The sequence below is a fragment of the Genypterus blacodes genome, unplaced genomic scaffold (genome assembly GCF_046128005.1).
Source record: "Genypterus blacodes isolate CSIRO-AG114 ecotype Tasmania unplaced genomic scaffold, CSIRO-AGI_Gbla_v1 ptg000309l_1, whole genome shotgun sequence".
NCBI lineage: Eukaryota > Metazoa > Chordata > Actinopteri > Ophidiiformes > Ophidiidae > Genypterus > Genypterus blacodes.
In genome coordinates this window covers 52501-67500 of record NW_027467098.1, presented here as the reverse complement: position 1 = coordinate 67500, position 15000 = coordinate 52501, and the positions used below count along the sequence as shown (strand labels likewise).

The 15000-nt window shown below is 49.3% G+C and overlaps 1 protein-coding gene and 3 non-coding genes across 5 annotated transcripts in view; 3 read left to right on the top strand and 1 right to left on the bottom strand.

The window, feature by feature from the left end:
* sema3h (sema domain, immunoglobulin domain (Ig), short basic domain, secreted, (semaphorin) 3H) overlaps nucleotides 1-15000 on the bottom strand; it is a 43665-nt gene that overhangs the window by 23737 nt on the left and 4928 nt on the right. For both annotated transcript variants that reach the window (XM_076137391.1, XM_076137390.1), the window contains exons 2-3: nucleotides 4244-4398; nucleotides 194-256 (exon numbers count right to left, since the gene is read on the bottom strand). In XM_076137391.1, coding sequence (XP_075993506.1) covers nucleotides 194-256; nucleotides 4244-4398 — 218 coding nt within the window. The remainder of the gene's footprint in view (nucleotides 1-193; nucleotides 257-4243; nucleotides 4399-15000) is intronic.
* trnar-ccu (transfer RNA arginine (anticodon CCU)) lies at nucleotides 12054-12126 on the top strand. The gene has a single exon. It is a non-coding gene; the product is annotated as a tRNA-Arg (tRNA).
* On the top strand, nucleotides 12208-12279 carry trnam-cau (transfer RNA methionine (anticodon CAU)). The gene has a single exon. It is a non-coding gene; the product is annotated as a tRNA-Met (tRNA).
* trnar-ccu (transfer RNA arginine (anticodon CCU)) lies at nucleotides 13973-14045 on the top strand. The gene has a single exon. It is a non-coding gene; the product is annotated as a tRNA-Arg (tRNA).

The following is a 15000-nucleotide window of genomic DNA, read 5'->3' as shown; positions in this document are numbered from 1 at the left end:
CTTATGCAATCGTGTGTGTGTGTGTGTGTGTGTGTGTGTGTGTGTGTGTGTGTGTGTGTGTGTGTGTGTGTGTGTGTGTGTGTGTGTGTGTGTGTGTGTGTGTGTGTGTGTGTGTGTGTGTGTGTGTGTGTGTGTGTGTGTGTGTGTGTGTGTGTGTGTGTGTGTGTGTGTGCATTTGTGTGTGTTGAATCACCTCTGGATCCTTCCCAGCCATGAGACATTCTTGGACACGGTCTGGACTCGCTGGCCAGTACAGCTGAGGACACACACAGAGAGAGAGAGAGAGAGAGAGAGAGAGAGAGAGAGAGAGAGAGAGAATGTGAGTGATTAGAGAGCGGTTCATTCCTCTGTCCACATTTCTAATAAAATGCTTTTGGCTTCGCAGGGAAAGCTAGCATGACTAAGCACATGACGAATGGAGAAGAGAGGAAGCGATGTTGCCGCCTCTCCTCTGTGGCTAAACAGAGAGGCGGCTTCAGGCAGAGTTAAATAAGAAGCCACTGGCAGCGCCCCAAACCGCTGACGACCAGCCAAGCTGCCCAAACAGCGGCCATGGAGGCTACATGGCTAATTAATGCTACAGGCACAGAGCCACCGGGTCCATGAGCTTCAGGAGCTTAATGAAGAATCTGCTGTTAACACTCTGATTAAAGATGACAAAGAGCAGGCAGTGATTAAAACTTGATCACTCACTTTGTGTCAGATGTTATTAATGATTACAAAAGCAAAAAATTAAGGGGACTTCCAGGATTCCTGAAATAAAGATCATAATCCACTGCAGTAGCACTGCTCTACAGGGGTGGGGGATAGTGACTGTCTTTGCCCAGAAGAAGTAGTACCCAGCAGGAATGAGTGTCAGCGCCCCCTGGTCTAGACCAGGCGGCTAGAAACCAGCAGAACGTCCCCAGTAAAGGTCAAAGGTCACATGGACACAAACACTGGACACTAAACACCTAAACTGTTCCGACAGAGTTGAGGTGAAGTTAGGATACAAATTCTCAGCTTCAGCTTTTTTTTAAACTTGTGTCTGGTGACCTTTGGCCCTGAAGTCTGGACCAATTACAGAACCTCATTTCTGTCTTGGACTCAGGTCCAGTTTCCTTTGGCAGTGACTGTTAGAGTGCAGATCCATTCAGACTCACAATGAGCTCTGGTTCTCATCAAGAACACAGGAATAATTTCCCCCAAACACTCTGACTAAGAGAATAATGGACCTGATCAAAACAACAGAACATTCATGCCTCTCTTTATTGGCTCAATCCCATTAGAACCCAACTGTTTGTGTGCAAGTAAACCTAATCAGTGCACAATACCACCACAACAAAACGGGTATTAGCCTAATGCTTTGACTACAAGCCAAGGAGAGAGAGGGAGAGAGAGACAGAGAGACAGAGAGAGGGAGAGAGAGACAGAGACAGAGAGAGGGAGAGAGAGACAGAGAGACAGAGAGAGGGAGAGAGAGACAGAGAGACAGAGAGAGGGAGAGAGAGACAGAGAGGGAGACAGAGACAGAGACAGAGACAGAGAGAGGGAAAGAGAGAGACAGAGAGACAGAGAGACAGAGAGAGAGAGAGACACACACACAGAGACAGAGAGACAGAGAGAGGAGAGAGATAGAGAGAGAGACAGAGAGAGGGAAAGAGAGAGACAGAGAGACAGAGAGAGAGAGAGACACACACACAGAGACAGAGAGACAGATAGAGAGAGATACACACAGAGAGACAGAGACAGAGAGAGACAGAGCAAAAGAAAAAGAGAGCGAGAGAGACACACACCGAGACAGAGAGAGAGAGAGACAGCGAGAGACAGAGAGAGACACACAGAGACAGAGAGAGACACACAGAGACAGAGAGAGACACACAGAGACAGAGAGAGACACACAGAGACAGAGAGAGACGGCGAGAGACAGAGAGAGAGACACACACAGAGACACAGAGACAGAGAGACAGAGAGAGGAGAGAGAGACACAGAGACAGAGACAGAGAGACAGAGAGAGGAGAGAGAGACAGAGAGAGAGAGAGTCATGCTGGCTCCATGACTCATGTCCTCTTCCTCAGTCGTTCCTCTGGAGCTTTAGATCGATACAATCATAAACGGTCCTTTCTTATCTTCACATACCACATGATGACACATTTCCTGGTGGAGACACATTAAAGTTGCTGCTTTGAGGTGAAAGGTTTCAGTGTATCAGTCACCTGTACACTCGCTCTGTTCTCAGGACCAACAATCCTAAGAGACTACAGAAGACAAACACATGAAGCTGCTTTGTTACTGCAGCACTGATAGACTGGAGCGCAGAGATACTAAGGACAGTAACTACCCCCCATCCATGGCTTCCATTTACCCAGGGCCACTCACTGGACACTCTAGCTTGTGGTCCTTATTTCTGGGAACCCGGAAGTCCACTTAATTATCAGGTTTAAATGTTGTTTCTCTTTATAGTGAATATTTAAACTTTATTCTTAATGATACTGGGTACTCGAGTGGTGGATAATGTTTGTGTTTGGAGGTAAGGTGAAACATTTCCCCTGATCGTTGTCGTCACTCAGGAGGATTTGTTCTATTTCTGCTCGTAAAAAGCAACACATTTGTTGAAAGTGATTCTTTTAAGAGCGCTTGCTGACAGCTGATGATGCAGTGGGGGGGGGGGGGGGCTTCTGGATGTGGGGGGGGAGGAGCCGCAGAGCCGAGCGCCAAGCCGAGATCATCAGATTAGATTAGAGACCGCGTTCTCCCTTATCTTCAAATACCACAGTGACAAGAACACGGACCACCACCAAAGGAGTCTCAGCAGGTAAAGACAGCGCCTCATGGAAATGTTTCTACAACAGGAAGGAGCAATAAGACCGGGCAGTGAGACGACCTGAGGGGAATCATTTGACTTCTGAAGCTGAAAAGGAACAAGTGCAGAACAGAGACGCGACCACTGGAACTCTCCATGAACCTCTGGGTTTGGTCTCCATCAAAGGAGAGAGAGACGCTGCTGAGAGCGGCGGCGGCGGCGGGGCGACGACGGGACAGACCGGGAGGAAGTGGTTACTCTCCCGCTCCTCTTTGTGTCAGAATCAGTTTGATTGGCCCGGTGAGGCTTCACATGCAGGGTCTGCGTTTGGTTTCATGTGGAGAACAGAGGGAGGTCTCTGTGTGTGTGTGTGTGTGTGTGTGTGTGTGTGTGTCCTCAGAGGTTGAGATCACTCTGCTGCACGATGAGCAGAAACAGAGGGGAAACAGAAATTTAGAGAATGTGGCTCTGTGTGGATTTTAAACGCCTCGAGGAATAAAATACACAAGACCTGAGAAACAGCATCAACAGACTATAAATACTGTACGCAGAAACATACCACCCTCCAGGCGGCACAGAGGTGAGAGAGGAGCACGGAGCCTCCTGCTGGCCGCCTGCCTGCCCGGCTGAGTGGGTGGCCGGCCAGCTTGACTGCTGTCTGTTTTTCTCTCTGTTTGTGTGAGATGAAAGCATCCACTCTGCACTCTGCTGCCTCGCCACGGCCCAGAATTCACCCTGCCTGCCCGGAGGAACGTCAGGAGCTGTCAATCACCTCACAGCGGCGGTGTGAAACTTTTTTACTTGCCTGACTGGTTTGTTTGTTTGTTATGTTTGTGCTTCCCCTCATCTCCTCCGGGCCTCAGGGGTTCAGACCGTGGTGTGTTTACGCTCGGAGCTTCTTCCTGTCCATGTTTCCTATAACGTGACCTGCTGGACCCCCGCTCTCAGCCAGAGTGGGGCTGGTGACGTCACCGGCCTCTTTCTACCTGCACATCCCCGCCCCCTGAGCCCTGACCCCGCCCCCCTTCATACAGGAAACCTCTCTTGTGCTCCTGTCTGATGAATGTTTCACAGTAAATAATGACATCGTGTTGATTTGAGGCGTTGCGTTGGCTGAAGAACCCTGGAGTGATTTCAAACAGCAAACAGGTGAAGTTAGGAATACACATTCATCACAGTAACACCACCGTTAGAACGAGCATCTGTGTGTGTGTGTGTGTGTGGGAAGGGCAGAGTGAGAGAGAGAGAGAGAGAGAGGGCGATGTAAGAGAGGATAACAGATGAGGAAGGGTGTCATCATAATGAGTCCAATTATAACTCCAACACATCCGCCTCACTGGGAGAGAAATGTAGAGTGTGTTTGTTTGTGTGTGTGTGTCGGTGCGGCCTGCTTGTTTGGCCTGGAACGTGCCCTTGTGTGTGTGTGTGTGTGTGTGTGTGTGTGTGTCTGTCAGCTCTCACCTTGCGTGGGTTCTGTGTGATGTCATCCAGGCCCGTAGACAGCAGGTTATCTTTCATGGACACGTAAAGACGCCGCCCGTCCTCGTCAGGCAGGAGGGAGTGTATGTCGCCCGCCACTAGGGGCAGCGTGAGCAGGCGGCCATTCTGGATCAGCTCTGAAAACACAAAGCCAGGAGGAAATGATCAAGATGAAACGTCAGCGGCGGCGGCGGCTTCACAGCTAGAAGAAGAAGAAGAAGAAGAAGTGTGCAGCTGTGTGTGGGAGTGAGAGTGGAAATAGACATCAAATACAAACTGGTGGGTCTCTCTCTCTGAGCCCGTGTGCACATGTGGCTGCTGCTCGTTAAACTTTCACAACACAACCAGAGACGTCAGAGCGCTGCAGAGAGTTGACCTGCGTGTATTTTCAGTTGTCACTTATTAAAGGCTTCATTCTGAAACCTCTGCACTGCTGTGAGGCACGAACAAACGCACGGACCGGCTTCTGCGCTCGGCTGGTGCAGCACCGCTATGCACACAGAGTGAAAACGGCTGCAGTCTGGAAGTAGAACGACTGCTCACTGACTGACCCTCTATCACATCGCTCTGTATCAGTGTGAGAGGTTTGTTTGTCCTGCAGTGTTTGGTCCTATCACACAGGACACACACACACACACACACACACACACACACAGGGTAACTCACTGCATCTCCAGACAGCCTGCATGATACAGAGATAACGAGAGCACAGATTGAATGTTTTCAGATGATTACACTGTTGCACCACGTAAACTATGACAACTATGGAGAGGAGACACACACACACACACACACACACACACACACACACACACACACACACACACACAGCTTGTTTTTCCTTGGACTTCATGTTTCTGCAGCATTCTCTGCATTGTTTGCACCACAGCGCACCGCTTCGCTGAAACTGGAGCCGGCCGCTGCGTCTCCATGGACTCAGTGCTGCCATGGAGGCGAGGAAGACGTGGACATGGAAGGAGTGAGCGATCAGGCGAGGCGACCGCGGGAAGAAATCCACGAGGAGACGCTTTGCTCCACTTAGAACAGAACAGAACCCAGGGCTGTCACTCACACTGAATGAAAGCAGGTAGAGATCATTGGAGTCAGACGTGAACTCATACTTCTCCTTCTCAATACTTCATGTACACCTGAGGAACATCAGAGTCGTGTCAATCCGCTCGTCTACACACCTTCCTCACCTTTGTGCCTTAAAAGCCTTAGAGAAGAGAGAGAGAGAGAGAGAGAGAGAGAGAGAGAGAGAGATACTTTCTCTGCCTTGGACCTTCCTCTGCTCTGCTCATCACGTTCAGACCCACAAACCAAACTGTGCCCCGTCTAAACTCGTGTGATTCTGCTGACACACACTCGCTGCGTCGCTCACTTGAGTCTGCAGCTTTGCCCGCTGTGGAAACTTGTGTGGTGAGATAGAAAATGACAGTAGATTGCAGCAGATGTGGGCTCCAGAGAGGAACGTGATGGACGACTCTCCATTCCTCTGTGTCAGGCCAGAGAGAAACAGAGCAGTGGAGAAGAGAGAGAGAGACAGGAGGGGAATGAGATATGCTGATGGGTGAGAAGGGAAAGAGGGACAGACAGGAGAGACAGAGAGACAGAGAGACAGTGAGACAGAGAGACAGAGAGACAGTGAGACAGTGACAGATATGGCGAGCAGCGGGACGCCCATCCAATGTGGGAGATTGATCCGACCGGCTGAGAGAAGCGATGAGACGAGACGCTGAGAGGGAGCGTGAAGCGATGACAGACAGGATGGAAGCGGACGGATGGCTGAGGAGCTGGCGAGCGAGGGAACGGGGGGGTGAGAGCGAGGCCGCGCTCAGACGCTAAGCCTGTTAGCACGTTAGCAAGAGTTTGTGAAACCTTTTGGTGGACACGGAGGTTTTAGGTGGGATGATTAAGGGGACTTCCTGGTTCCCTGAAGAAGAAAAGACCTGTGAGCATTTCTGAGGATTAGCCTGAACTACAGTAGCTTTACAGTAGCTTTACAGTAGCTTTACAGTAGCTTTACAGTAGCTTAATCAACGGATGAACAGAGGCAGAGGTGGGAGGAGAGGAAGAAGAGGGAGGAGAGGCAGAGGAGGGAGGAGAGGCAGAGGAGGGAGGAGAGGAAGAAGAGGGAGCAGAGTCTGATGGTCGAGATGAAAATGGGTAAAATGTCAGAAATGACAAGAGGACAGAGGAGGAGGAGAGGGAGGAGGAGTTGAGATGAAGGGCGAGAGAAATCCTGACGGAAAAACATGTGCAACCTGGAAAAATGATTGATGATGATGAAGATGTACAGGAGGAAGAGGAGGAGAGGACAGGCGGAGATCGAGCGGAGCCTGAAAATATCACTGAGATGACAGAGGCAGAGAATGATGGACAGACGGGGGGATTGAGAGAGAAGGGAGGGAGGAGGAGGAGGAAGGGGAGGAAGAGAGGCGGGGGCAGCGTGATAACAGGGGAGAAAATGACAGATTGATGGGTGGAGGAGGAGGAGGAAGAGGAGGAGGAGGGGGAGAGAGGTGTGATGAAAAAGAGGCAGAGAGTGAGATGAGAGCCAGAGAGAAATGGTGTGATGACTGAGGCTGAAACATGAGGGCTGAAACATGAGGGCTGAAACATGAGGGCTGAAACATGAGGGCTGAAACATGAGGGCTGAAACATGACGGCTGAAACATGACGGCTGAAACATGAGGGCTGAAACATGAGGGCTGGATGGACGACATGTGAGGGGACGACGGGGGCGGAGGTAGGAGAACACAGAGGAAGGCACAGAGGGGAGAAGAAGAAGAAGAAGAAGAAGAAGGACAACACGCTCAGTGTGGAGCAGGTGAAGAGGAAACTTGGTGAAAGAGTTCCTCCTCATGGGCCTCAGACTGTAATAACACACAGTCACCACTAGGATAAAAACTTTGAGGGAGTCTCTCCTTCATGAGAGAGAGAGCAGAGAGAGAGAGAGAGAGAGAGAGAGAGAGAGAGACAGAGAGAGAGAGCAGAGAGAGAGCAGAGAGAGAGAGAGAGAGAGAGAGAGAGAGAGAGCAGAGAGAGAGAGAGAGAGCAGAGAGAGAGCAGAGAGAGAGAGAGAGAGAGAGAGAGAGACAGAGAGAGAGAGCAGAGAGAGAGCAGAGAGAGAGAGAGAGAGAGAGAGCAGAGAGAGAGAGAGAGAGCAGAGAGAGAGAGAGAGAGAGAGCAGAGAGAGAGAGAGAGAGAGCACAGAGAGAGCGGAGAGAGAGCGGAGAGAGAGCGGAGAGAGAGAGCAGAGAGAGAGCGGAGAGAGAGAGAGAGAGAGAGAGCAGAGAGAGAGCGGAGAGAGAGAGAGAGAAAGAGAGAGAGAGAGCTTAATTATTTCAATGAGAAAGTCAAAACTTCATTGAATGTGAAGCAGCAGAGAGGTTCAGCCTCTGTGTCAGACTCCAGAGCAGCCCCACAGAGCAGCACCACAGAGCAGCACCACAGAGCAGCACCACAGAGCCTCACTCTGCACCTCATTACATCAGCGTGATGGAGGAGGGGCCGCACCCTGATCTGCTGTGGAGAACTGACACACACACACACACACACACACACACACACACACACACACACACACATACAGATAGAGCAAACAGGTGTATAAGAATACAGTTCAAACCAAAATAAGTGTGTGTGCCTTTAAATGTATGCATGTGTCCTGACAAACCAAACCCTAAGTGGGGGTTGGGTTCAGGTCCTGAAGGTCACTGAGCTGAGGGAACACCAAACATCTCCCCAACACTATGATCCACCAAAACAAAACCAGGTCAGTGACCTAGTTTGGGCTCTTTGCTCTTCATTTTTCCAGATGAGCTTTAGATATAAGAACTGTACACACACACACACACACACCCACACACAACCACACACACACACATGTACACAACCATCAAGCAGCAGCACATGTCCAATATTGACACATCATTTAGACAGAGCACACACACAGAAGCTACACACACAGACCACCCGCTTCCCTCTCTCTTTGTCCCACACACTCACACACACACACACACCCTCACATTTTTGGAACACTTCACCCTCGTCAAATGTTTCCTATCTTGAGCTCACCAAGATGAATGGCTCTTTTCACAGTGGCAAAACACACATTCTTTTCTCCACCACACACACACACACACACACACACACACACACGCCCTGACTCAATCGTGAAACACCAGCTGCACCCACCCCACCCTTACTCCTGGGAGGGTTTCCTTGGCAACAGCAACCATGCCGACATAATTTGTGAGGGGGTATGCATGTGGAGGGGTGTCTCTTGGCCTTGTTGCCTCCACACACACACACACACACACACACACACAGAGCAGATGAATGACTTGGCCAACACCTCTCATCAACACCTTGGCCCAAACACAGAGGGCAGTTAGGAATAATGGAGTGTTTTTCCAGGACATCAAAGCAATTTACTTAATGAGGGGCTCTGGGGATCTGGATATCAGTGGCACACACACACACACACACACACACACACCGATTAATTTAAGGTAATAAAGACACAAGTCTGCGCCAAGATATGGAAGTCTAATCACCATGTAGCTGCGTCCATGCGGTCACTTCAGGTCGTATAGCGCCTGGTGACTTGTGAATGGACGCTGTGACTCCTTCAGTGTCTTGTGATGATTGTAATGGAGCCCGGGGGGATTTTAATCTGCCGCTGCAAAAAAGCCTTTTCACAAAACTCGTAAACTGAAATGGACTTTCCCCTCCAAACAATCCAAAGTGCCTCGTGAGCCGTGAGCACTCAGTCTGATGGCAGAGGAACAGAGAGGCTCCTTCAGAACGCTGACACACAAAGAGCTGGACTTTAGAATTAAGGCTCAGTGTTTACAGATATTGACTTTAACTCTCACATAATACGTCTGTAAGACTTCTGTGCGGTGTGACAGTGCAGTGAAGAGGCTCATCAGACGGCTCAGAGATAGAGAGCAGACACAAACATTACAAACTAAACCTCTACAGTTGTGCAAAGTGATTGAAAAACAAGCGGAATATTATCATAATTGTTCTTCTGGTTTTTATTAAATCGCTTCATATAAACTGTTAAATATCTATAATTCTGCAAGCTACAACTGGATGAGAACCAATAATGGGCCTCAGCCAATCCCTGGTGTCCACATGTGTCACCATAGCAACATAGTCTCAGGTCATCTGCAGGCCATGGACGCAAAGTTAGATGTGGTTTACAGAGCGTAAGAAGAAGACCATGTACTTAGTGACAGATAACGTTTCTCCTCAATAGGGCAAATGAATCTGAACATTAACAACTAGAGATGAAACGTTAAAAGGTGTGTGTGCTCAGTAAGGTGTAGGGTTTGGGTCATAGAAACCTTTTAAGACAACACAATGTTTAGGTTTGGGAGATCAGTTTAAAGTTCTGGAAATACAAGAACATACTGTTTACTAGCATCATTAATGTATAACACAGAAACCATAAAGCTCCATGTGCTGTGACTCTGCTGCTGTGAGCTGGAGGCGTGGCTGAATCCAGCACAGATCATCACATCTGCACCTGCACTGGAGCCGGAGTTTTGCCAATGTCTCTCATTTCTGTGACCATTGGGAGAACTGGGAGTTTTCCCAGCAGGCCACATCAGAATTGGGCCAATGCAGCACAAATAACAGCACTCTAAATAACATGAGTGACGACCAGAGGCAGCAGCTGGTCCTCATGCAGGCCTGGTGAGCTCGTTATGCTCACTTTACCTGCTACATGAACGTGCAGCCACCAGGCTGAGGGCCCAGCTGTTGCACGCAGGTTCGGTGTTGGTTTGTAGTCAGGTTTAATTTCCTCTACCAGATTAATGATTATCTAACACTTCATCCCGAGCACACACTTTATGACTGCTAGAAACAAAACAAAATATCAAAATATCTCTTTTCTCTTCTGTTTCAGCTTTTACAATGAAAGCAGCACAAACTGATCTCACACACACACACACACATGAACACACACGCCTGCTGTGTGCAGCCATTCTTATCAACTTCAAGTTGACAGCAAGGTCAATTAGGGTCGTGACCTTTGATCTGAGCCAATTGGCCTTTGACTCCTGTCGCTAAGAATCAAAGAGGGGGAAAGTTAAGACCAAAAGAACTGAAAAGGTAAAACTTAATCCTGCCAACACACACACACTTGTCACGTTGTGTGTGCGTGTGTGTGTGTGTGTGTGTGTGAATGGGTCCTTTATGTCAGCCCAGGCTTCTGCTTGGTTTATGTTTTCCTGTGTGAGGCTGTTTTGATGTTCTTGCATTCACAAACATGTATGGATTCCTGTGTGCACGCGTGTGTGTGTGTGTGTGTGTGTGTGTGTGTGTGTGTGTGTGGTATTTTTATCCATGGTGAACATTAGATTAAAGGCTCCTGGTCATGGGAGTTCTGATGGACCTGGATGTGATTAGAGTAAATGTGTGGCGTGTGATGCAGCTAAGAACATTCCTGCATTACTGCACATAGGTACACACAGGGACACACACATCAATGCACACACACACACACACACACACATAGAGGCGCATGATAAAATATAGCCAAGTCCTACTAACTTGGCACTGATGCACACTGGGGTCCAACTCAATGAATCCAATCAGAAGTGTTTAGAGTTAAATGTGTTCAAACTGTGGCCCGTCTCAGGTTTAATCACATAATCAGTCCCAGGCCTCCTAATCCAGGGGGGCGTGGGTTTGAGTCCCTCCTGGGGTGATTAGCAGCAGACGTGTCCCGGACCCGTAACCTTGAGGTCAGTGGGTCGAAGCCATCCTCTGCTGCCAGCCAGGTTTAATCTGCACTCCTGAGGGACTCCATGATGGAGCTGCTGAGTCTTTACCACACTGAAGACCAGAACCTGGCAACACAACTGCCCTGATCTCTCCTTTGTGCGGGGCCAGGAGCTGACACACATCTGAGCCCCGTGGCCTCTAAACCAGAGTTCAAGTCCCATCTGAGGTGATTAACAGCTGACTGACCCTGAACCCAGAGGTCTGTGGATCAAAACCATCTTCTCTGACTGATCTTCTCAACCCAGGGGCGGGACCTACAACACACTGGCTCTTCCTCCTATGCTACCACATCTAGCATTCATCTCCTCCATTAAAACTACAGCGTGTGTGTGTGTGTGTGTGTGTGTGTGTGTGTGTGTGTGTGTGTTTCTGTTAATGTGTGTGTCTGAGTTTGCATGTCTCTCTTTGTCTGTCTGTCCGTCTGCTCACAGAGCCCCAGGGAACCTTAACTGTCTGGTGCAGCGTTCCCAGAGGGAGGACTTAGCGGGCTGCGCCACCGGAGGGAGGCGAGGAAACCGGGGCACGTTTCCTGTGGAAATGGGGTTATCACTTCAATTACTGCTGCAATTACTGTGAGGGAGGCCTGCAGAAGCCTGGGAACAAAGACACACACACACACACACACACACACACACACACACCTTAGTCCCTCCTCACACTCACAGGAAAATTCTCTTCGTTCACTCACAAGTACAAGTCTGGTCTGGTCTGTGTCACAGACAGACCAGACCCACGTGGACCACTTGACCTCTGACCTCAGCCCCTCTGATTATTCATCATCATCATCATCAGACTGTTCAGCTGGTGGCTATGCAGCTACACACACACACACACACACACACACACACTGTTCAGTGTTGAGGTTTCAATCTCATTTGTCTTTCCATCTTTCTGTATCCAGGAAGGTTCAGTGATCACACTCAGTGTGCCCGGTGATGCCCAGCTCATTTAGAATTTTCAAACACGCCTTTTACATAGTACATCAGCCCCAGTGGCCTAATGGATAAGGCACTGGCCTCCTAAGCCAGGGATTGTGGGTTCGAGTCCCATCTGGGGTGCAGAGCTTCTACCTTATGTTTTTCTGTCGCATACTCTGCAACACTGCCATCATCTCTGATTTGTGCTCCCTTGTGACTGACAGCAGAGTGGCGCAGCGGAAGCGTGCTGGGCCCATAACCCAGAGGTCGATGGATCGAAACCATCCTCTGCTAACTTCTTACTGAAGCAAGCTAGCTCTGCCCAGAGGCTCAGGTTGGTTCTGACTGCAGAAACCATCCAACAAGGGGACTCAAACATCTGTGTGTGCTCTCAGAGCCAGAACCTAAAGATTTACGACTCAGAAGAGACAACAATCATCCTTCCTGGCAGAGAGGACTCCTATGACACGACACAGAAACACGCAGAGAGCAGCTGATCATCGCTGCTCAGTGAGGTCAGCAGCTGATTTAAGAGAGCAATCACTGCCACAGAAAGACTCATGTATGAATGTGTACAAACACACCCAGAGCTCATTTAAGAGCACAATCTGTGACCCTCATTCAGACAGCTGTACAGGCCACGCCCCCCCCCCACATCAACACAACATCAACTAACACAGGACAACTCAATCAGATGCATTCATGTATTCTAATGCTGTGAACCACTGAAGCAAGCAAGCAAGGAAGCAAGGAAGGAAGGGAAAATACAACTCTGACAGTCAGCATCTCATAGAATACATACAGCAAGAAGCATGAAAGCCGCACAAAAACTTGCATTTATAATGAAACTCAAAGTCAATAAGAACAAACACAACGAAAGGCCCGGTTAAGATCTGAGTCTGAGTCTGAGGACCGGATCCACAGCAGCGATGATGTCACCTCTGTTCATCTGAGGGAGCGCTAACCTTTCACGATCGTATTTACTATCATCTTCATGGGTTTCCGTTTGTGTTATCTGCCGCTCTACATCCTCTTTATTTTCTCTCTAAGTTCTGGCCGTGTTTACACAGGAAGAGGAAGTCCGATTTCCATCCTTTTGTGGTTCTTGTCTGATCTTCCCATCACCCAGAAAAGTCAGACATCACATTCCTGCGGTCTGTCGTTGTTTACGCAGCTTTGGGAGCGTCACATCTCTACTACAGAGGGTTAAAGGTCAGAGCTTTTGGTCTGCCGCTTCATGCTACACATTTCTATCAAATCAAGTTGTTGTTGGCGTTCGGCAGGAGATCCTACGAGTTCACTTCAGGACCTGAGTCTCCAACCGAAGCCACATCAAGACTCCACTCTGCTGAAGCGCTCTGGAGCCAAACGCTGAATGTCTAACGGCCTAAACGGCTCCATGGTGGCGTTGAGAGTGTGTTACTGCCATGAACTGGGCCGCCGTCCAGAGTGAGACTCATCAGATCTCTCTCCTCTCCTCCCCTCTCAGTTTTTAATAAAGCAGAGATGTCAGAGAGGCCATCAGCAGGGACGGAGTGGGAGTGGAACCTTTGACCTCAACCCCCTGGACACACTCCACACCACACACTCCTTCACACACAGGCCAGAACATTCCAAATACATGGGAACTTTCAATAGAACAAGATGGCCAAATTACACAAAAGGTGAAATCTAAATCTGAGAGCAGTTAAAGGGATTTTAACATCTTAACGAGCACGCCATCCCATAAACCACACTGGGTATTAACCTAACGACACGCACGCACAACACTACACACAGAGTTCACAGCAGGTAGGACCTCTACCACCAGATGCCACAAAGCTCCTTCACCTGCACCGATCCCAACAACTCCCAGCAGGCCAAGTCTGGTCAAGCCCTCACCCGCCCCCCTAAGAGACCCCGGTTCAGCGCTTTCACCACACCGGCGACTTCCACTGGGCTGGGGGCGCCCGAGCGGACGACGACATAGAGTAGGCAATGCAGACAAGCCCCAGTGGCCTAATGGATAAGGCACTGGCCTCCTAAGCCAGGGATTGTGGGTTCGAGTCCCATCTGGGGTGATTGGGCTTCATTCATATCAGATGCTACATGTAGTAAGCAACATGTTAGCAAAGTGACATCGAGCTGCTTTTTAGCGTTTTCAACCCAACACAGCAGAGTAAGAGTGCTGGGTCCAGAACCCAGAGGGAGGAAACAACTACACCTCTGTGGAGGTCTGGAGTAGACCAAAGAACCAAACTCGTGGTACGGTAATCGTGGTCTTTGTAGAGGCGACGCTGTTCTTTACATTTAGGGACCAAACTCCTGCTAGCTAAGATCCTGCGTCTCCGGCCGCCCTAATCTACAGCTAATGGGCTAAACTAGTGGGTCTACTTGGGTCTTAATGCTGCTGATCCCATCTGGTTCTGGCTCGCAGCTGGTCTACAAGTCAAGTGTGCCTTTGTGGATTAAAGTCCCTCATGGAGCTAAAGGGAAAGGAATGCTGTGAGAAATATATGGATGTGTGTGTGTGTGTGTGTACAAAGAACAGACAGAACATCGTCGTTTAGGAAAGAGAATGGCTGAGTGCTGGAGGAAGAGGAAGGTGAAAAACTTTAGATTATTGACAGGAGGGAATAGTGGAGGAAATGAATACTTAAGGGAAATGGATGAAATGTGAAGCTTGCGGTTTTTGCTTAATTAGGGGCTGGAGGCTAAAGAAAGCCTGATAGCCTCTGATATTAAGAGCCCAGACGTCTCCAGGGTCACTTTACAGCGTGTCCACTGTTGTCACGAGCTGCTGTTACCAAAGCAGGGAGGTAATTGGACTCCGTTCGCCTTCTGTCCACGAGGAGAGAAACCCCCTGAAGCGCCGAGCCCCCTTCATGGGCGAGCCTCACGTCTAGAGTTTGGTTGCGGGGAAAATGCAATCAGGGCCTCTGAATAATGGGGGAAGAGGAGGAAGCTAATCTCTCTGCAAGCATCTTCATCTGCTCCGCTCTGCTGTGGTATAATAATAGTTTAGTGTCTCTTCTA